General features: G+C 37.9%; 1 protein-coding gene across 1 annotated transcript; it reads left to right on the forward strand.

The window, feature by feature from the left end:
* Nucleotides 1-1,865: 1,865 nt before the first annotated feature.
* On the forward strand, nt 1,866-15,986 carry SLC66A1L (solute carrier family 66 member 1 like). The gene is made up of 9 exons (XM_032225619.1): nt 1,866-2,040; nt 3,542-3,641; nt 8,356-8,681; nt 9,646-9,775; nt 9,980-10,070; nt 11,369-11,493; nt 11,985-12,080; nt 12,953-13,138; nt 15,506-15,986. The coding sequence occupies exons 3-9, from the start codon at nt 8,500-8,502 to the stop codon at nt 15,599-15,601; spliced, it is 906 nt and encodes a 301-aa protein (XP_032081510.1). The 5' UTR covers nt 1,866-2,040; nt 3,542-3,641; nt 8,356-8,499; the 3' UTR covers nt 15,602-15,986.
* Nucleotides 15,987-24,015: the final 8,029 nt, after the last annotated feature.

Raw genomic sequence — 24,015 nt, forward strand, 5'->3', positions numbered from 1 at the left:
TGAGCATTTATTCATGCATTTATTATAAGTAAAACCTGATTCAATTATATGTAATTATCTTGACTCTTTTTTTCCAAGTTCATGTGGAAGCTTGGAAAAATAAAGTTTTAATGAACAAGATTTTATAGCTCATTCAGGATGTGAAGCATTTTCCAAATTATTTTGAAGCATATATAGTAATAATTGCTTTGTTACAGCACAAAACATACTGTTGCTACTATACACAGCCAAAGACTATGAAAATTTTACCAACCCTTATTTTCTTTACCAGCATCTGGTATATGAAAGTGTATCTCAACATGAATGTCTCTCTTGATATCTTAACTGATCATCACAGCTAGAGTCATTGTACCATGAATTTTAAGGTCATTTTAATTATCAATTAAAGCAAGTGGTCAATGCCGCTGGTAGACTAATAATGGAGAACATACTACAGATGCACACGTAATAATTGCTGCCATTAGTCCTACGAAGTTACAAATAAAAGTAACATCAGAAAGTGGTTTAAATTTTAAATTTAAAAAATTAAAAGTAAAAAATTAAAATTAAACTGGTTTAAAGTTTAAACCTTAAACTGTCTACTGTGGACATTACCCCATTCCTAAGAGATCCGTAAAGGTGGAGTGCATAAGTGCACCAGACTGTCTAACGTCCTTGTCCTACTGTCCCCATCTATTTGTATTCATTTATTTCGTTTATATCCATGTTTATATTTATACCTGTTATCTTGTACATTTTTGACAAACTAATAAATACAAATAGAAATACAAGTTCAGTTAATCAGGGAAACAAAAATAGTAATCAAAAAGTAATAGTTTAATTTACCAATGTAACAGTAACAAATATTTACTGTATGCTATTCATAGTCACCTTTGGTGTGATGGTCAACTAGATGAATTTGAGAAATAAATAAAGTAATAAATAAATAAAGTAATAAACAAACAAACAAACAAAGTAATGGTATATGGTAATAATGGTGGCTACCTCCATGCGATTGAAGTCCTGCCCCTTTTTGCTTCCATCATGAGGCCAGGTTTTGATCCCATGCTTGTAGCTGCCATCTTGATCACTCCCTGCAGGCCTCTTTATTTTTTTCTACAATTTTCTACAATTCTACAATGTTTATTTGGTACTCTTAAATAAAACGCAGACATATGTTTGTTTGGTCTTATTGGTGGAAGATAATTTCCGGTAAGAGGCCTAACATTTAGAAGCAATGCCTTTTTAAAAATTTCATTACTTTTTTGTGCTGAATCTAATACAGTATTCGCTGAATTGCATATTATCCTGTAAAAGAGGGGGGTGGGGTGGCACTTGTACATGCCTAGGGTACCACGCAAGGTAACTGATAGGGATGCCTTATGTTCTAAAAAAAACCCCAAAGGCAAAGCAGTATCTCATTTCCTTGGTCATGAGCAGCCGTTTTATCATGAGAAAAAGAATAAGGACAGGATGGAAATATGCATTGAAACCATAATGAATTGTCAGGAAGTTTGATTTATACCCCATTTTTTTATTTCATAGAATACTCAAGGGATGTGTGTGTATGAGAGAGCCACATTTTAAAGCAAATTCAGGTTTAAATTGAGATCTGGGGTGGGGTGGGGAGATAAAATAATAACATGGATATTTTTCCCCCCAGGATGTCCCCACTTATCTGGAACACACACAGACACACAGACACACAAACCAAGAAACACACACACACACACACACACACACACACACACACACACACACACACACAAACACGAGAGAAACTATTCTCCTCTCCTGGAGGATCGCCTACGAAAAGGCGGCTGGCGGGCAGCAGAGGGAGCTGCAAACCCTCAGCCTCCTTTCTCTCTTCCTCCGCTGCGGCCGAAGGAAGGAAACGGCCGCTCGGCGCTCGGTGCCACGGGGATGCGCTTCGCCGTCCTCCTGCTTTTGTTGGGCGACTCGAAGGAGACAGAGGGGGTTTCGACCGCGGCTGGAAGCAGGGCAAGCGGTAGAAGAAAGCAGCCAGCGGGACCGAAGTGAAGACCGATTTGGGAAACCAGGGTACCCTCTTCCCACTCGAGACAGCCCTTGGGAGGTTTCTCCCGGGTCAGATAAGAACCATCCCTGACCTCTCCAAACACTGACCCAAAAGCCTTGAGCCAACCAATCTGCCTGGTTCTTCCCAGCGTTTCATCAGCCTAGCTTGGTTTAAGGATGGTTTTTAAGCCACCATTCTTCACCCTTGGTAGCTTTCGGATATTTTGGACTCCAGTTTCCGGAGTTCCCACCCATTAAGGATGATGAAGGGTAGGCTAGGGTGAGAGTTATGAGAATTGATGGCCAACATACCCGGAAGGCACCAGACAGGGTGGGAGGGGAGAGAGAGAATGTGAAATAGAAACATGAAATTTAGCATCTTTTTATTATTGCTCTCCATGGGAACCCAACACTTCTGGAGGGCACCCAGCTGAAAAGGGAGAGGAGAATTTGGTTATAACTCTTCCTTTGACATATTTGGAATAATTTTTCAGTGTCCAAGGGCTGGTGAATGTGCAGAATGTCATCCCTCCGTGCATTAGTCCTGTTCCTAAACTTATAGGCACCATTTCAAAAATCAAATCTTTATGTGAAGCTCCAGATTTGAGATAGCAGGCATTTTCTCCTTCCACAGTTCTTTCTTGCTTTCCATGGGTGTTTGAAAAAAGGCTCAACTGGAATTGATGGGACTTACCTTTATTTGGCAACTGTAGCATTACCTAACAATAACAAATGACGAAGCAGTGGAAAGATGCGAGTGGGCCAGTTTCTCTATTAATCTGTGATTATTGTATAATAGCTCCTGTGAAGGCTCCCTGTTTGCAAAGTGGGATTGTGAGATATGTTCACACATGACATTACATCATAATGTGGCTGATGTGGGTTTGGCATAATGTTTTATATACATTATTCACTGTGGTTTGTAAAACCCAAAATTATGGTGTAAAACAACGCCTGAACCAGATCATTCTCTTTGCATGTGTATATCTGGTGAGAAATGGCTAGTTCTTTTCTGTTAATTATATTGTAGGAAATTGTTTACTTTGGAGATTATTTTTGAATCTTCTTGCCTGAAATATGAACCATTGTTTTTAATGGTTAATCTCCAAAGGTCAGGGTGCAGACTTGGGTTAAAAGTATCTGCCAACCTTGGTTATGAGCACACCTGACAGGTTTTCTATGAAACTTTTGTGATAGTAAGATCATTTTTTGACAGTTGCTGCTATGGCCTAAACATCAATTAGCAACATACAGCAGAATAATAGGAATCTAAGGAGAATATTGTAAAGGCAGAAAGCCAAAGGCCAGACTTTCATAAGAAGGCTTACCTTATAAACAGTATTGCTTGCTTTCTCTAATACTGCTTATAGCTAAGCTTTATAGATGTTCAGTTAAATTTCAAAAATAAGGTATAAGTATCGCTGAATAAATTTGGGCATCTTCCTAGAAGAAAAAGAGGAAAGATATGATATCATAATCAAAATATTTGTTTGACTGAAGCAAATTATTTTGTTTTTCTTAAAAGATACAAGATGTTAATTTCTACCAATATTCACTGCCAGTTTGATGTTCACTGTGTTGTTTGAGTTGTCTCAGAGGCTTCTCAGGAACATGCAGGCCCTGAGGTAATGAAGTGTATTCTACTTTAATAATGCATTGCATTGATTTTTTCCCCTCACTGTATTACTGGTTTAGTTTTACAGCTGTTTACTTTGATTTCCCCCCCCAATCTCACATTCTTTGTCTCATTTCAAACTGTAAAAAAGTGATAAAATATAGTCTTTTTTTAAAGGTGCTTGTCAGAGTTGACATTGGAACTAAGACAATGAACTTAAGAAAAAGTACTAATTTTCTAACACAAGGTCCCCACCAAACTCAAAAGGCTTTGATTCTGAATTTATATGTGAAGATTGCAGTGCAAGACAAATTAATTAAATTAACAATACAACTTTGAATAATGAAGGGAGCTCAGATAAATTTAGTTAAATAACCAGCAATAAAGTGTATAGTATGTTACTATGGCTTTCAAATTCTTTTTTTTCCAATCTAGGGGAAAATGCAATCTCTTTCTATTAGTATAATAAATCAGCAATAATCTGTGACATCATTGAGCCATATACTATGATGTATATACAATAGCAATAGCAATAGCAGTAGACTTATATACCGCTTCATAGGGCTTTCAGCCCTCTCTAAGCGGTTTACAGAGAGTCAGCATATTGCCCCCAACAATCTGGGTCCTCATTTTACCCACCTCGGAAGGATGGAAGGCTGAGTCAACCCTGAGCCGGTGGGATTTGAACCGCTGAACTGCTGATCTAGCAGTAGCCTGCAGTGCTGCATTTAACCACTGCGCCACCTTGGCTCTACACATCTTCACATACAGATGTGAAATTCCCTGAGCTTCTATAGATTTTTAAAAGAAAAAATAATAATTGTAAAGGAAAAAGTTTTCTATTGTTTAAATTTCCAAAAGTAAAATAAAATTTAATCTGATATCTGTATAAGCAGTATTTTCCAATATTTATCCAATACAGGATACAAACTTAACCAATTTAAAGGTGATTAATTGAGTCACATCTGGTAATCTCTGCATTCTAGTAAAAACAGATATATTCCAAAAACAAAATCTCATCTTCAGTAAATCAAATTATATTGAGGTATTGAAGAAAGACTGGGGAGATCTGTGTCAAGTTTGGCTTCTGCTGTATAAAGTCACTCACTCAGTGATTCTAGACCAGACATTCTTTTTCAAGCCAAATTATCTCACAGAGCTGGTATTGTGAGGATAAAATGAAGCAACATCCTAGATCCGTGATGGCAAACCTATGGCATATGTGCCCAAAGTGGCACACGGAGCCATGTTACCTGGCACGTGTGGCATCACCAGCTCCTCTTCTGGGTTTATGGCACGCATGCGCACACAGCGATCTTCATGTGTGCGGCAGTGCCAGAAACTGGAAGAGCTGGTCTTCTGTTTTCCAACATGAGCATGCATGCCGCCCAGCTGATTGTCGTGCGCATGCACACCAGTAACGGGAAGACTAGCTGCCCGGTGCCCAGGCCTGTGCTGGAAACCGGAAGTTCATTTTCTGGCGTGTGCATGCCCCCTGGGCAGCTCCTCTTTCAGGTTGCGGCTCAGACGAGCATGCACTCCCTTTTTGGCACTCAGTGCCAAAAAGATTCGCCATCACTGTCCTAGGTCTACTATTTAATACTTGTACATCCTATCTTTTACAGATAACAGGTACTACCTAAATTGCAGGTGCAAAAAATCCCACTTTTTCTGAAATCAATCCATCTCACTGTTTCTCAAATATCCCATATTTCTCTCTGTCTTTCACAATTATTAACTGGGAAAAAGTAGTCTAGCATAGTTAGTGCTATTTTAGCATAGGAATCAAACTTTTGCTGATGCAGTTTCATGCTCAGGTTCAGATAATGTTTTATTAAATATTGAATATAGGATAATAGATTTAGTGACTCATACAGTAACTTATATAAATATTTGGGATATGTACTTTGCACTAGGCAAGTATTCAGAAGAAAGCAGATGTGTGAAAGCGTATTTTCTAAAATTGTTAGAATAGTGGGATCTTTTACAAAGCTTATATGGATGCTTCAGAAGCTACCTGTACATGTTCATCCACCTTACTGAGAACAAATCCACTGCCTCAGTGGGATCCTGGAGAGGGAAAAGCACTTGTCTCTGATCATCCTTCTGTTTAGATAAGTGCCTGGTGAGCAAAGCAGATAGGTCAGGAGATCTGCTGAGTGCTGTAGGCAGAAGGTATTCTGAGTAGCTACCCCTTGATGGGGCAGGTGAGTAGGCTTCTGGATGATTCCTAGCCTGGAGATGGTTATGGAAAATTAGGGATGTACCTTCTTTGCCCGTGTTATATCTTTGCTCCGCAAGCTGCATTAATTTCCAGTTTGCTTCCACGTGTAATTCAAGGAGTTGGTTATTACCTAAAAAACCCTACATGACATGTAGTCATGGTATTTGAGGAACCATCTTACTCATAGCATTTCTACACATCCCACTAGATTGGGCAGGAGGGTCAGGTCAGATTTAGGTCATTATTGTAATCTTTGCTCTGGTTTCATAACACTGAATATACAAATGAATTTTGGAAAGTTTCTGTACAAAATATATTGCAATCATATTTCATTAGTTTAATGTCTCAATTTTAGGAAGTTTCATTCAATCTTTCAATTTTCAATAAAATTAGTTACATAGGATGTATATTCATATAATATGGAGAATTGCTTTTAAAATCCCTTAGCTACTCTTATTTATATTTTAGGTAAAATATATGACAACAAAACAGGATACAAGAACTAGAATTTTAAGCCATAATAATCATTGTAAATATATAACCTAGTGGAACCTAATGATTCCATATTTTTAAAACACAGAATATAAACATATCTTAAATAAAGGGTTTTAATTTTACTTTCATTCTAATGCATATTTGTTCCTAAATATCTCTGTGTTATTTTTCCTTGAGATAAGTATTTTTCTGTGTGTCAAAAATCAGTTCTTTTGCATTAAAAATTAAATTAAATATAAGTTAAATTATATTAAGTTAAATATATTAGTATGAAGAGTTTTGTAGCACCATAAAGACAAAAAATGAGCTAAACAAAATTATTTGAGTTATTTATTTATTTTAAAGTATTTTTCCAGAGTAACTACCTATCCGGAAATTATTCCAAAACAACTTTACAAATGCCAGCTCACAAATGATAATATTTTTTAAAAAAAAATAAGATACTTCATCTGAATACAATTTTTACAAAGGATAAAACTCCTTGAAAATGGTTTGCATGAAATAAACCAGGCTTGTACAAGAAACAACACTGTATTTATGCTGAAAACTACTTAGCTGTGCTGTTTTATATTGGAAGATCTTAGTTGGAAAGAAGAATTGAAGGAAGTAAGAAATTACAAACTCTTTCTGTCAGGAAAATAACAATTTTCTCCCTCCGCTCTTTCCCCTTCCAAATGCCATTAACATTTGGATAATGGTCAAAAGGATACAACATGATACGCATACACAACAAATGTAGTAAATTAAACTCAGGAGAACTGTGGCAAATCTGTTTAAAAAGCTCAGTCATTTGATTCCATACATTTAAATGTATTAGTAACAGGCATCCATTCTTATAATGTGAAAATGGCAAATTATTGTAAAAAAATTAAAATATGTGATAATTTTTTGTTCATTTCTTAGATTATGTCTATTTGGTAATATTCCTGTTTTTCTAAAAAATTCTCTTCCCACCCATATGGGTAGTATATGTCTTCCTCAATCTCAAATTTCTCCCTGAGGCTGAAGAGTTGAGAGTTCTACACAATTATTTTAGCTGTTCCTAACTGCACTCTTCTGGACAGAGAGCTTTGATGTTGTTCCTGGGATCCGTTAGAACCACTTTTGGTGTCACAGCCCAAATGATCCTACCACCACTGGGACAGAGGTGGGTTGCTACTGGTTCAGCTGAACCAGTAGTGGAATTCAGGCCTGGGTTGCAGAACCGACAGCGACCCAGGCCTGACACGCCTCTGAATCGGTTCCCTCGCTGCCACTTGACTGACACCATTTTGGATTTTAGTGACTGCGCATGCACAGTTCACTGTAAATCGTTCTGCGCATGTGCGAAGCAACCCGCCCCTACACTGGGACCTCCTTGGCCTTTACTTTTCACATCTTCTCTAGTTCGTCCTTCAGGCGCTAGTACTTCTCCAGTTTTTCACCATTGCTGTCTTCTGGTTCTTGTCTACAACCACAATGTCTGTTTGATTGACTTCCTTTACACACACACACACACACACACACACACACACACACACACACACACACATTAACCATGAAACAATACAGGTTTTTTGGGGGTCAGAGAGAATGCTTTAAGACAGTGGCCCCCAACCTTTTGGGCACCAGGGACAGGTTCTGTGGAGAGAGGTTTTTCTGTGGGCCAGAGGGGACGTGGTTTTGTGTGCTGCCTGTATTCTGTTTATAGGGCTTCGCTTGTTTCTGCAGTCCGGTTTTTGTCGTGCCACGGCCCAGTGCCGGTCCATGGACCAGGAGTTGGGGACGTCTGCTTTATGAGCTTTAAACTCCTTTTAAACCTTTGTGCTGTACTTAAAAATGAACAATAACGGTACAAAAATGTCCAACTTCAATCTGTAAACATGTTTCAGCACTGTCAGTTAATGTCTACAAATTTTCCCTTGCTTTGAGTTTGCCTTTCATATGTGTCCAAATAGAATAATTTGGATCTGTCTTTTTAAATTGATGTGTTCATGCTGGGTGTGTTATTTTGTTTGAATTGCAGGGCCATCTGTGAGGTTGGAAGCAAATTATCCATCTCTGTGTGAGAGCTTGGACAAGGGAAGGAACGTATTCAAAATTGATAAAAGGATTTGTATGGGGTTCGAAGCGGAGCCAAATTTGAAGTAATATCCCTGAACCTGAATAGATGGCTCTTCAGCTTCATCCCCCTGCTTTAAATATTTCTCCAATAGAAGCTAAAAAACTGTGTCTGAATGGAACACCCTGGATTTGGCATCTTCTTGAAGAATGTGTCAGGAATGCATGGGAATACTGGAGCATTCTGCTGGGACTGATCTCCATTGCCTGCTTTCTGTTTGCTGCGCTGCCGTGAGTTTAAACCTTTAAGTATTTTTCAGCTTCATACATGAGCAATCTTGCCTGAGGCTTTACTCAGACATTGCCAGTTTGGTTTATTCTTTGATGGATTTCTGTTCCTTTCTACATATTATAAATAGATAAGCCAGAGCAGCATGTTTCTTCTGTTTAAAGTATTCTGTGATGGTTGATAAATTAGTTGGCTATATTCTATTGTGGTGGTGTCTTGCAAACACCAATCTATGTCATCTGAAGTTCTTTCCTACAAGGGTAGTGGGTGCAATGTTTCCTCCTGCTTTATCTTGGAGGAAAAATGGATACACAACTGTTTCTTTGAAAAATCAAGAAATAACCATTCTTAGCATATGTGGGGATGCATTGCTCTGTATTCCCTGAAGCTCTTTATGGACACAAATCAAGTGGACTTAGCCACCAAACAAGACAGATTCCATGAGGAACAAATCCATTTCTTGCTTGTACTATCGGAATACAGGTAGTCCTCAACATAGGGCCACAGTTGGAATTGAAACTTCTGTCGCTAAGCAATTAAATGAGCAGTACTTGATTCTACATCCTTTTTTTTTGCACAGTTGTTAAGCAAATCACCAGCTGTCAAGTGCTCAATTTTTGATTATGTGACATTGTGATGGTCATAAGTGGGAAGACCAGTCATAAGTCACTTCTTTTCCAGTGCCATAAGTTTGAATGGTTCTTAAATGAATGGTCGTAAGTCAAGGACTTACCTGTACTACTAATTGTCTTCACAGATTAATTAATAAGCTGCCAGAGAAGGTTTTTCTTGTGCTCTGAAAATAATTACAGTCATTATATGGTTCTGTTCAGTTCTATTTAAGAGAACTCGTTCCTTTCCTTCTGTATATCTTTTATCTAAGTTGACTGACATGCATTTTATGAACTCTGAGTTGCTGGACAGTTCAATTGTTTCTCCCCCCTCCCCCCCCGCCTCCTCCTTCAGTCAACTCTATGTAGCCTACCAGAATGGAAAAGTAGAGCAAGCACTCTCCTTGGGATTTCTGCTGTGCTGGCTTGCAGGAGACCTCACCAATTTTATTGGGTGCTATTTGACAAATCAACTTCCAATACAGGTAAGTTGTACTAGAGTTTTAGTTTTAAACACTTTACAGTGGCTAATATATATATCAATATGCACTTTGGAATGTTCTTTCTATTGAATCTTCTCTAAAAGAAAAGAACAAGATTGAGTGAGAAAAACTTTTGACATGCATATTATTATATATTCTATAAATTGATATAGAAAATTAGGCTTGATTCTTTTTACTCTTTTCCAGACTGTAACTGCAATTTTTTATATTAACACGGACATAATTGTGATATCTCAGTTTCTCTACTATAAGTTAAAAAATCAGAAGATAACAAAATGTAAGTATTTTCAGTTGAGATCTTCGTAGTAATGTGTAATTTCTTGAATATTTATATGTGACATTTAAAACTGCCCAAACTATGCAAAATTAAATGGCACGATGGAGTTACAGAGTAAGGTTAAGATTGTTGCATTTAGAATTCTGTAATTTTAGAATAGCGTACATGAAACATCAGCAGAAAAAAAGATGAAGCTAAAAGCTTGAATAACAGATCAGTAACCTGGTTGCATAGGAACACGGTGGCTCAGTGGCTAAGATGCTGAGCGTTTTGATCAGAAAGGTTGGCAGCTTGGCGGTTCAAATCCCTAGCGCCACGTAATGGAGTGAGTTGGACTGATCCACCTACTTTAAAATGAATAATTTTCCTTAATCCTGGAAATAGGTTGCGGAGCAGAGGTTGGCATTGTGCAGGTTTTCCAGAGTATTCCTAATTTCTTTAGTATGTGACCAAGTAAAGGATAAAGGGTATGAAGAAACTAAAATTCATAGGTTGCCCCAATATGACATAAATTGGGTGCAACAAAGAGGTGTGGGAAGAAGCAAACTATTTACAAAAGCTTAGCTTTCCCCAGGTTGAGAATAGCATTTTTCCAAGCCAGGCATAATATTTTACCATCCACATTGGTGCTAGACAGATACTTCAAACCCCGTTAGCCAAGCATAATCTGCCCATTTGATTGACAAGGAATTCAAACCTATTTTTCATGTATTATTACACTGTAAATTCTGTAGGGAGTTCAGGCCTCCTTATATTCTTCCCCTAATATTTAAATTACAAGGAAGGCCAAATAATTTGTATCTGAATCATCTGGATGATTCAAAATCCTTGATTATTTGATCAGTAGACAAATTTTGAGTTCCACAGTGAAAATAAAGCAAAACTGGTCCCTGGGATAGCTGCCTTTATTTTATTTACAACTTTTAGGTGACGTGTTTTTATTTCATATATTGCAGTATTTTAGATTTACATCTGCACAGTTAATTAACATATAATTATAGTAGCTTTTCTTATATCTGTTCAACCTCCTTGTTATGTTGGTATTTTATTTCATCCATTCGGATTTACTTTTGTGTTATATATTTTAAAATGTTATAGACATTGACAAAATAAACATTACTGGTACTACATAGGGTTATTGCAAGATTTATCCTGCAAGATCATTGATGATAAAACAATTGAGTCAATATAGAAACCCCATGCTGCTCACGTGTATTAGAATAGTACCATTTATATTGCAAACAGTTTTTTAAAGCAATCAAATACTTCTTTGCCCTATTTTTCATTTGTCTTTCAAGGCGGAATGAATATGAAGTATTCTTGTGTAGCCTGGATCATGATATGCTTACTACTCTGTTTAATATTACCTACTCAGATGTTGATGAGAAATAAAGTCCAGAATACTATTTTGGGATCCAATGAGGTAAATCCTTGTTTTAAATTACTGGCAAATTTCCATGTAGATACCTTAGGCAAGCTGACCTTGACTGATCTCCCCAAATGAAAGCAGAAACAAAACCCTATACAGAAATGGAGCTAGTTAGTACTCAGATGGGATATCCCATAATGTAAGCTACAATGGAAGTTGAAAAAAAACATTCTGGAAGAAGACAGCAGCAAACCCTTTTTATATTTTGCCAAGAAAACCATGCAGATATATCAATATAGTCCTCAGAAGATGAGCTCTACCTGAGGGAGTTCTTATCTTAATATTTATAAACTATAAAATATTTCTAAAGATTGTAACAAACTCAAATTATATAGAAAACATATACTATCCCCAATATTTAGAATACTCAGTTTTCAATTTTCACAAGGATTTCCATGTTTTAGTACATAGAATGCTATTCACAAGTTATTTTAGAATTGCCTTCTGCAAATGTTAATAGTTTTCTATTTTTTTAAACTCTTCAGAAGTCTCATGGCATGGTTGAAATATCAGGCTTTGTTTGTGGCTATTTATCGTGTGTGTTTTACTTGGGATCTAGAATTCCTCAGCTCTATAAAAATGTAAGTTATTGGTTCTGAAGATAATGTGCCTACCTATAACATTCATAGATAAAGTGAATAATCAATTGCAATCTCACTTCTAAAATCAAAAAGGAGTATGTCACACATATTATCAGCTAGAAAATACATATCCAAACTTATGACTTCATCCATTTGCAGTTGATATACTTTTAAAAGTTGTGAAAATGATCAGGAAACAAAGCAATTGGCATGGAAATATTGGTTGAATTATGTTTAAAATAAGCTGAATTTTCTAATTGCTTTTGGTTTTAATGGGACTTCTATTGCATGTAGATTCAGTTTATTGAGAACAAGCCTAGATTTCACTGATTAAGAAGAAACAGGATTGGAATAATGAAAGTAATTTCTTCAGTATCCAAAAAACCTGATAGTTTTAATACAACTCATTATTTGTGCTGAGTCATTAAAAAATTCCTGAGATTAAAGATGTAAGACTCTAGATCTGCATTTGAGATTAATCTTAAATGTTTTTTTAATACAAAATGGAGTCTTTTAAAAAAACATTGCAATGTTGAGTGCTTTTATTCAGGATTCAAGTTTCTCAGTCATTTTTCAATACTACCCCAATTTTCCATTCTTTTAATGAACACCAATTTATTGCCACTAAATATTGAATAATAAAGATAATTCCAATTGGTGGTTCCTTTTTAATTTTGTATGTTTTAAGAGAGGATACACTAGACTCCAACTTCATCTTTGTCCAGTTTCACCATATTTGATTAATATAGCTTCCTGTGTTCTTATTTTTGTGGAACTGAACATGAACTCAAAAGCTTGCAATGGTCATGAAACAGTTATTTCAGATATATGATGAATTACTTATAACACTGCTTTGCTATATTATCCTTTAGTTCCAAAGACGATCGACAGATGGGACATCTTATCTTTTGTTTGCATTAGCCATGATAGGCAATGGCACATATGGTCTGAGTCTTGTCTTAAAGATGCCTGCAACACAATATCTTATAAGTCTTTATTTCTGGCATCATCTTCCTTGGTTTATTGGGAGCTTTGGAGTATTGTTACTAGATATTTTTGTATCCTTTTCTATTGAAAATTGATAGTCTTGCTAATTCTTAATTAAATTAATAGGACTTTGTTGACAAATGATAAAGTAATAGTTACTTATCTGAAATATTTTCAGGGTTTTATATGTAATAGTAATTGATAAGGAGGGCTGCTGGTTTTCTTTATCAGATTTCTGACCAGTTGGCATAAGCTTTATTGTTGTTGCAGAACAGAATATGTATGTAGACATTTTAGTTAAGACAAGAACTTGTTTTTATATATAGTTTGAATCTGCTAATCTTTGAGTTAAAAAAATGTTTGTATCCTATAGCTATAAAATAAAAAAGAACATTTATTGGGAAGTAAGCCTAAATTCTTATTAAATTATAAAATCTGGGTGAATTCATTTTCATGTTCACATATTTTCATTGTCTCTTTACTTTAACAAGGACCTAAAAAAATTCTTATAATAAATGTTTATTTGACTTTGGTGATTATTTCCACATCTCCTTAGGAACTCTTAATAACATTTCGTTATTTAGGGTTTATCCACAAATAGTCCTGTATTTACTTGGAAAGCCTTACCTGAACAATTTCTGAATGAACATTTAATAATATAGCGTGGTTCTGCAAATTAGCTTTATTCTAACATTTATATCCTCAGATTTAAACTCCCTTATTACATAAATCTAGCATAATGCAAAAAACTAAGGTCTTGAGTGCTGAATCCCTAGCTTGTAATTTATAAGTAAAATGTTTAAAACATAATTGAATATTCAAACTGTTTTTTCCCCTTTCCCATTGTCTTAACACTTCATAAAATAACTATCAATAGCTTATTGATAAATTATATTTAATGGGTTGTATAACTCAATGCATTTTTCTTGTAGTCCACACTGTAATTGTTATATTCTAGCAGCTGGTAGCAGGTAATTTTGTTCAGTTCATCCTTCTTGTTGCAATAATTTCTTTCTCATAGCAAGGCAATAAAAAGAGTTTATTCTTTCATTTTGCAAAAAAATCCTATCCCACTTAATGCAAAGAAGTTTACTGAAGTATCATATCCTTCCCTCCCCTAGGCTATTTTGGAAATTGTTAATATAGAAATTAAGTGGCTATGTTTAAGCAAGAATCAAAAAGTCATGAAGCTATATAGGTAGTTCTCACAACAAACTTGTGTTTGTTTAGTGACCATTCAAAGTCACAATGGCACTGAAAACAATGACAGGATCATTTTTCACATTTATGACCATTGCAGCATCCCCATGGTTCATGTGATCAAAATTCAGAGCCTTGGCAACTGATTCATATTTATGACCGTTGCAGTGTCCCAGGGTCATGTGATTCCCTTTTGCTACCTTCAGCCAAGCCAAGTTAATGGGAAAGCCAGATTCACTTAACAATTGTGTTACTAACTTAACAACTGCAGGGATTCACTTAATAGCTGTGGCAAGAAAGGTCATAAAATGGGGCAGAACTCACAGTCTCACTTAGCAACAGAAATTTTGGGCTCAATTGTGGTTGGAGCTGGGGAGGGCAAAAACGGCCTCCCGGAGGCCCCCCGGAGGCTGGAAATGGCCCATATCCTGACTTCCAGTAGGCCCGGTAGGACCGTTTTTTGCTCTCTCTGTGCTCCAAAGCCTTTTCTGGAAAGCCTCCTGAAGCCTGGGGAGGACGAAAAATGGGCCTACCGGAAGTTCGTTTCTAGCTTTCGGTGGGCCCATTGGCAGTGGTAGGTTCCTAACGGGTTTACTACTGGTTCGCACTGAGGGTGTTTTGCGTCTTCTCTTCATGTTCTTTGCTGTCATCCGCGCCCGCCACATGTTGCTGCACATGCGCTGTTGACTGAAAATGTTTTGCGCATGCACAGAAACATGCCGGTGACTGCAAAAGAGACCAGGGAACCGCCATTCCACCACCGGTTCAGCCAAACCAGTAGAAACCTACTACTGTTGGGCCCATTTTTCACCATCCATAGGCTTTAGGAGGCTTTCCTGAAGCCTGGGGATGGTGAAAATGGCCTCCCCACGCCTTCTGGAAGGCCAAAAATCAGCTGGCCAGCACACACATGCGTGCTGGAGCTGACATAGGGCAACACCCCGCGTGCCCTCAGATACGGTTCTGTGTGCCAGTGGCACGTGTGGCATAAGTTTGCCATCATGGACCTATACCTATTGTATTTATACACACATGAGATTGAATTTCTTTTTTAAAATATTAATACTCATGTATATCTTATGTGTTCATAATGTTTCTACAGTGTTTTGCAACAAACTCAATAAATCATCGATAAATAAGTGGTAAGAGTAATTGTTTGATTGTTTAAATTATGCCCTATTCATTTTCAAGTTGTTTTTGTTTGACCTCAATAATATTTCTCTTAACTGTACATCCAGATCACTGCACAATTTATTATATACAGACCACAAACCAAGAGACTTGATTCAGTGGCCCTGGAGGTGGAACCCCTGCTCATAAATGAAGATTCTTAATGTGCACATTTCTTTGGTCTCTCATTCTTTTAGAATAACTTGCATCTGTAGTTAACTATCTTGTTGACTTGCATAGAATAGATCAATTCTGGATCCCTGCCAATATGTTCATTCTAAAGCTTTAAAAGGTTTTTTTCTTGTAAGCAGAGAATGGTGCTAATTAGATTCTTAAACTATTGCCACATTCTTAACATTAGTCTTAAAGCTGATTTATGATTACTCTTAAATTATTGTAACAAGTAACGAAGCCAAAACTAAAAGTTTCAGGATGAATACATTGTTTGGATTATAAGAATTGTAATTCTTAGATATTATCCAATTTTTGGAATATTGGATACCAGTTATTGTAACTTCCTTTTTTCTTGTTATTAATTGTTAAACAAATTTACAGTTGCATATATATATATATATATATATATATATATATATATATATATATATATATATATATATATATATATATATTTCTTGACAATTTATACAATGTAATGCATAATAAACATGGTCAATGTAATATCGTTCGCTAAAATGCTTCCAATACTGTATTCCGCCCCCCCCTTGTTTTGCTGAACAACGAAACATAGGAAGAAGGGAAAGAAACCATCATGATAACTCCTTTTGGAGTTAGCATTTCATAATGATTTTTAGATGGATAACCACATTTCACAGTAATAGTGCACTGAAAGTCCAAATCTCCCATGAAAGTAAGAACAGCTTACCGCAAGAATAGAAAACCTTTCTGTTGAGGCTTACGGCAACATCCATCCATGGAGAATGTTTTGGAAGCCACATGCTGGCAGGCAGCAAGGCTGAAGAACTCCATGCGCTCCATTTCTGTCAGTACTTATTCCTAACACTTTTGGATTCTCCTGCCAATATCTGAACAATGGGAATAAAGATGCTGTGCTCAGTATTTTGAAATGAGACTTGCAGCTTGAATCCATATTTTTTAGTGCAAATATCAATTTTAGTTCCACATGTACTCATTTTAAAGCCCACTAAAAGAATTACAATGTGCTTTGGAGCACATCCCAGCAGCATCGCGTTGAAAAAAGTGTACTCTTTCTCTTGAGTTTTAATTTCAAAATTTGCTAACTGTTATCAGTTGCCGTAAAAGCTTAGCAAGTTTTGAACTGTGGTTTGCTGCAGCTGGTCCCTCTGGATGGTTGCCATGCTTCTAATCTAATGAGACTTAGGTTTTTATTATGTATTGCTGATGAGGGTGGAATTAAGTACAGAGCGATGTTTGAGTCAACTTTTTAAAAGAATTAATTAATTGAGCAGCCTAGAATTTGGTCATACTGCCAAATTTTATGTTTCTATGTGCATGTGTGCACAAAAACATTGTTTCTTTTAATTAATATTGAACTTTAATTTAATACATTAACTAAGCACGTCTACATACTTGAAGAGCAGAGTCTAGGATGGCAGGTAGAGGGAAAAGGAGAGTTTGACTAACTTGCCTTTGGACACCTCTGCTCTAATGGGAAAAGATCTTTTTAATAACTTATTCAGGTGCATATTAGACTTTTTATTTTCACTTGATATTGGGTTTTTCAACTGAATTGTTCCTCATTTGTTGGACTTTATATTTAGATTTGTTATAAAACCCTTTTGGACAAAATAATAGCAGAAGTCTTTACGTTGCAGAGTTTATCTTTGTTTACCTTGGCTTTCTGTTGTGGCCTGGCAGGAGCCGTTGGCCACCAGGTGGCGGCAGAGCATTGGATCAGAGCGAGTGTTCAGGGAAGCACTTGGGAGTTGTTGCAGGATGCACCCCGTTGAAGGGTTACTCAACGGAAGGAACAACTGAGTACTTACAGGAGATGATTGCGAGCAGCTGTTGCTCATTGGGATCCTCTCCTGAGTATAAAGAGACTGCTGGTGCCACACCCTGGTTGCAGAAGTCAACGTTCCGTTCCTGTTCTAGTGATTGTTCTTGTTCGCGTTCACAAACCAAGAGAAGCCAACTTGGATAAGTGGTTTGAGATAAGAGAAGCCGGGTTTGCATTGGGGTATGAGTTATAGGACTTTCTGCCGGAGCTATTATCTTTGTTTATTTGAGCTTGCAGCCAACAAGAGCTTGGACTGATTAAAAGAAACCTTTTTAGTTACGTGGTTTTTGGCTTTCATTCCTGGACGGAGAAGAGGGGTCAGAACAGCTGTCTAATCAAAACAGTAGAAGTACGTTATTTTCTTAGTAAATTAATATCCAAAAATATTTAAAAATTGTTCTGTCCATGTTCATTTAAGTTAAATATCATTTGTATTTAACTTACATAAATCCTGTTTTTATAAGGTCAGTATTTCGTCATCATGCTACGCAAGGTTTTGTGACAAACACAACCTTTCCTTGTCTCTTACTAGTCTCTGTCTTCAGTCAAAGAATATGCTTGCAGGTTTCCAACCCAGTTGTACCAGACTAAAAAAGATCATTACTACATGTTGAAAACTGATTTCTTCCTTATTTCCCAAACCTCAACTTTATGTTAAATGTAAATAGAAATCACCTGAAGGAACATCAACATCACCATGACATTCCAAGTATTGATTAGGTAGGCCCTTTCAGTCTTTTTCTGGAAGTTAATATTACCCATCCCTGCAGAAACTATGAGGTCTTCCTTTATCCTTCAGCTGTTGGCAAAGTCAAGAACATACCCAGGGCAACTCTGAAACCTGTTTTAGCCAGGTTTCAAATTCCTAGTAAGTTTGATTATTTTAGCTACTTCTATGTTTTAGTTTAATCTTAAAGCATCTGACTTTTTCCTTGGTTCTTTAATAAATATAGTCAATTGGAAATGGGAGATGATTTAACGTTTGTCAAATGTATGTGACATATTGTCAAAATGGCTGAGTACATGATTGTAAGGAGAGGGAAGTTCCAGAAAAGGAATTACTTCAAAACAGCTGGCAAAAATAGTTCCTCAAACTGCACCAAACTCTTCCCACTTCTGTCCTAAGTGGACAGAAAAATCTGTTCCGTCCCATCCCATCCCATGCCAAGGCTTCAGATTCTGAATGGTTTCTTGGTTTACTGAGGGATCTAGGAGATGTAATAGTACAAGTGATGTCTGGACCATCACTGGAAAAAGTAAAAAATAAATCTGATTTCAGCATAGTTTCAGATGCAGATTCAGACCTATTCCATAAAACACATTTTCTTATATGTCAGTGGTTGCTGCTCAGCAGATGTATTTATAATGACTAACTTCTCATTCCTACTTGGCCACTAATTAGTTGTTTTTTTACTGATACAATCACTCAGATTCACTTGAGTTGTGACTTTACATGGGCAAAACCTGGGCAGGGGCTCTCCAACCTTGGCAGAGCTGGCTGAGGAATTCTGGGAGTTGAAGTCCCCAGTCTTAAAGTTGCCAAAGTTGGAGACCCCAGGCTTAGGGTAAGGCCTTGTTTGGTGATGTCATCTGGGATGCATTTTGGTCTATTCTGACAGTGGAGAGGGTGCTTTCTCATCAGTGGGCTGGATCTTTGCCCTTCCTGGGAAAACAATTGGTTCCTGGATCTGGGAGATTGCTAATGCCTTGCTGCAGAAGGAGACATTGCCCACGGCCTTAAAGGAGATCATGGTGCATCTTAACAGAGACTTGCTAGAACCAAAAACATTAAGTATCCACTGCCTGGTCTCCAATCTTCCCAGTTTCTGAGAGTAAACATAATACTGATAGTGAGCAAAGAATGAGCATCTGACTAAGCTGTTTTGCTCAAATTGGACCCATGTGGCTGCATTGGACTCCAGAAAAGTCTATTTCTGCACATGTCATTTTCTCACTGGCTTAGCTAGCAACTGTTCTTGCTTCTTCCCTAAATGCACAAGGGAAGGCAGACAGTGGAAAGGGAAGGAGGAATTTCAGAGAAAGACAATTCGCTTCAATCTGTCTCGGGGAGAAGGTGTGTTCTCCTGTGTCTACTGCAGTCCAGTGGGAGTTTTCTGAAAACCTATGTAGCAATAGCAATAGCAATGTAGAAGCTAGAACTATCATATACATCTCCATTCTGGAGGACCAGTAGAGGGCAGCCAAGAAATGCAAAACCTGGTCCAGATTCTTGTAGTCCAGAACTGCTAGCAGTCACACAGAACTAATGTGGATTTATAAATAAAGGGAGAGATTTAGAAAAGGGAGGAGAGAAAAAGTATTTTGAAAGTTTTGTGTGTCAGAGAAGCATTTACTAGTTATTTGAATGTAAATGGAGGATTGTGCCATCTACCTCCACTAACACAGAGTTTTAGTTTCTGATAAACTAATATTTAGATCCAGTCTCTTTGTTGTGTTATTCATCCAGTACTTGATGCAGATCATTTGGGTTGACAGGAAACAAATGTGAAGATTTGTTGGGATGCATTCACATTGCAACCAATTTATCTTTTCTGACACCACAAGGGGGCACTACATGTTCTCCCTGGATATGTTGAATCATTCACTAAGCATTTCAATGCCATGCCATGCCATGCCATGCCATGCCATACCATACCATACCATACCATACCATACCATACCATACCATACCATACCTTACCATACCATACCATACCATACCATACCATACCATACCATACCATACCATACCATACAATACAATACAATACAATACAATACAATACAATACAATAGCAGAGTTGGAAGGGACCTTGGAGGTCTTCTAATCCAACCCCCTGCCTAAGCAGAAAACCCTATACCATTTCAGACAAAACTCATTTCATTCAACTCATGTAAACTTTACTGATATCACTTGCAACCAATCTTCATATATATTTGAAATATTCACACCCCTCCCCCAAACACATGTATGGCATTTACTCAATAAAGCTTAACATTAAATCTGGTCCACATAGTAATGTAATGCATTCTTGTCTCATTTTCTTATGAACATGCAAATAGTAAATATACTTGTAGATTTGCAGTTGTCATATTGTATGGAGAGTTGTGAGCTACTTGTTTATTTAGGAATTCACTGAAACTTTTAGTTTGTCAGGAGTGCCTAAATAATTCCTTATATCTGTTTGTCATGGAACTATTTGTTTTTTTTTGGGGGGGGGGGAGGATGTGGACATTAAATCCAGAAGACAAGATGCTAGACAAAGCAATTGAATGTTTTGATGGCAAGGAAGCAGATGGGATTAAGGTTAGGATTATTTTTGGGGTGAAACAGACCAAGCAGCAAAGGAAAAGTAGTATAGATCCACTTTCAAAAAGTTATTTTTTGTTGTGTGTTTGTGTGCAGACAATCCAGTGCAAAAAAAAAAAAGTCAATTTAATGCAAGCACAATTGTTAATGAATATAAATTGCAACACTTGCAAAAATGTCAATTTCATAAAATACGGACATGCAATATGGCTACAGAAAGATTCATACGCTTCAGCAAGGCTTCCAAATATTCTGCCTGGAGTCAGAGTAATTAATCCAGTCACGGTAGAATTAAAGCTGCCTCCCATGTTGGGGAAAACCCATCCGGTGTTTCACAGCAGTTTACTCAAACCGGTGACCACTGCTGGGCTGCGTAATCTTCCAACACCACCAACACCATCTCCGGTGCAGGTTGATGGTGAAGTCACTATGAAATCAAACAGATAGTAGATTCTCGTTGTCATCATGGTACTTTACAGTATTTAGTAGTTTGGAAGGGATACCTGTTTACAGACGCATCGTGGGTGAGGTCAACTGAGGTGCACACACTACGCCTGATCGCCCTGTTCCATCGTCAATACCCGGATAAACCTATAGAAGATACTGCTAATACACTCTCAGAGGGCATCCAGAAAGAGACCACAATGCCGCACAGCCTAAGCCAGTCCAGGCGAGTCCAGTTCCACCTAGTACGGCCTGGAAAACCATGAGGAAAATGCCAGAGACATCTTGGGGCATTCAGCAAGCTGCCACTGAAAACTCCACAGTGGGGGTTGATGACTCTCGAGATCTAGCATATGCAAGTCCTCCAGCGGAAGGGTGCAAAACTGATGAGGGTGAAAATGACCCTATGGTGAGTAGGCCAATAAAACCCTTCTGGGTGCCTGTTATCCTCAATGCTCAGAGGCGTCGGACGTATGACGTCTTAATTGATTCTGGGAGTACTCGTTGCCTCATAAGTCTAAGCACGGTGAGGGAGTTTTGTGGATAAAAGTTCGAATCCTGTCCCGTTCCCTACGGTTTGAACAAGTAGATGGGTCAGTGCTGGGTGGGGCACCAGCTACCCAGATTACAGAGAAAATCAGACTTGAGCTAGGGGACCATTACAAAGGTAATCAAATCAAGTCAGTTCTAACCAGGTTAACACCATCACATATACATATATATATATACACACACACATATATATACCATTACCCCACCCAGCTCCACTCACAACTTCACCCAGATGACACCCACCCACCATCACCAATCACCATGACCCACACTCTTAGCCACACACCCACACAGTGTCATCATAGCCTCTTTCCTGGTTAGCCCCATCCGAGCAAAAGAGTTACTTCAGAGTAGGCAGTTGCAACCGAGTAGAAGAGCCACATGCAGCTACAGGCTCAATTGACATCAGAGAGGCGACATCAACGTGGCAGCGTTAGTGGCGTGTAAGCATGGCCGAGCGGGCATGGTGATGGACAGGTTCCCCCTGGATGGCAGCCTGAGGGCTGACACCTGGGCCTTCTGCTCCCTACCTGCAGGTCTGGGGATAGGGAGGTAAAAACCATACAATATCCCCATCTATAAATTCCTTAAAGAAAAGGTCATTGGTAGTAAATATTGGGAAAAGTGCCTGTATAATAAAATAGAACTTCAGGGCAGGAGAAGATTAGCAGGGAAAAAGTAACCAAGAGGAATACAATCATCAATACCTCCGAATATAAGAAGAATTTTGTAGAATAACAATCCAAGGTATGTTTATTTAGGAATAAGTCCCTATTGTGTTCAGTTGCACTTATCCTCAGGTAATAGTGCAACAACAGTAACCTGAAAATTGAATGTCTATGGAGATTCTCAGTTATTCAGGTCATGGTTGCTCCAAAGGTGCTTTTTCAACAGGCAACTGGACTTTCTGTTTTCTCTTAGAAAATGTTTCACTTATTACAGATTAACAGAGTTGGAAGGGACCTTATAGGTCATCTAGTCCAACCCTCTGCTCAAGCAGGGGACCCTACACCAGTTCTGAAAAATTGAAAGTCTCAAGCGATGAAGCCCCCACAACTTCCAAAGGCAAGGTATTCCACTGGTTGATTGCTCCCATTGACAGAAAGTTCCTCCTTATTTCTAGATTGAATCTCTCCTTGGTCAGTTTCCATCCATTATTCCTTGTCTGGCCTTCTGGTGCTTTGGAAAATAGCCTCCCCCTCCCCCACTACTCTCTCTGGGAGCCCCTCAAATATTAGAGCACTGCTATCATGTCTCCCCTGGTCCTCCTCTTCACTAGACTAGCCATGGCCAGTTCCTGTAACCGTTCTTCATATGCTTTAGTCGCCAGTCCCCCAATCATCCTGGTTGCTCTTCTCTGCACTTTTTCTAGAGTCTCAACATCATTTTTTAAAAATTATGTGGTGATCAAAACTGGATGCAGTACTCTAAGAGTGGTCTTACTAGGGCTTTATAGAGTGGTATTAGTACCTCACTTGATCTTGATTGTATCCCTCTGTTAATGCAATTTAGGATTGCATTGGCTTTTTTGGCTGCCACTGCACACTGCTGGTTCATGTTTAGCTGGCTGTCCAGTAAAACACCTTTGGGACTTAAAATTGAATGATTGTGTACATTCTCGGTGAAATTGTGCTTAGGCAGCATTTCTACCCAATGATACAAAATGTTCTTATAACTGGAACCTTCCCTTTAAAAAAAAGGATTCTGAAGGCTGTTAAGATGTGCTGTCAGCAACATTATGACATCATTGGTGTGACTGACTCCAAATTTGGGGACCAGTTATCCGGCGGTGTGTGTGTGTGTTATTTTTAAAGGAAATAATGGGTGCCTTACGAATGGATACCTCTGGGCAGCTATTATTGCTCTTTAGGGTGCTTTGGAGAAAAAAAAAAAACATGGACTGAAAGTTTGGCACTGCATGTTTCATGATTGGGGGAGTGGTCCCGTGGGCTACAGACTGGTCATGGGTAAGTTCATGGGGTTTGCATGGCTCCACTGGGGGGTTACATTCAGAAGGCAGAAGTGAGAAGAAAGCATTTGCAAGGCAGAATCAGATGGTAGAAGGCAGTGGTGGGATTCATTTTTTTTTCTATATAGAAATTTTTTTTCATTTTCCTTTTTCATAGCATATAATCACATGTACACTATTACATAGTCAATATCATCTTGTATTATTAAGTAATTACATCAATTCATCTTACCATCAACTACCAAAGGGAGAAAAAAAAAACCAGTTATTGGCTCTTCTGCTCTCCATACACCATATTTATACC

The sequence above is a fragment of the Thamnophis elegans genome, chromosome 10, assembly GCF_009769535.1.
Source record: "Thamnophis elegans isolate rThaEle1 chromosome 10, rThaEle1.pri, whole genome shotgun sequence".
Taxonomy (NCBI): domain Eukaryota; kingdom Metazoa; phylum Chordata; class Lepidosauria; order Squamata; family Colubridae; genus Thamnophis; species Thamnophis elegans.

What these genes read in the sequence shown, in the direction of transcription:
- SLC66A1L (XM_032225619.1), top strand. Translation starts at nt 8,500, where the DNA reads ATGGCTCTTCAGCTTCATCCCCCTGCTTTAAATATTTCTCCAATAGAA. An exon ending in TTTCTGTTTGCTGCGCTGCC is followed by an intron (nt 8,682 to 9,645) that starts GTGAGTTTAAAC and finishes CTCCTCCTTCAG; the next exon opens with TCAACTCTATGTAGCCTACC. An exon ending in CTATTTTGGGATCCAATGAG is followed by an intron (nt 11,494 to 11,984) that starts GTAAATCCTTGT and finishes TAAACTCTTCAG; the next exon opens with AAGTCTCATGGCATGGTTGA.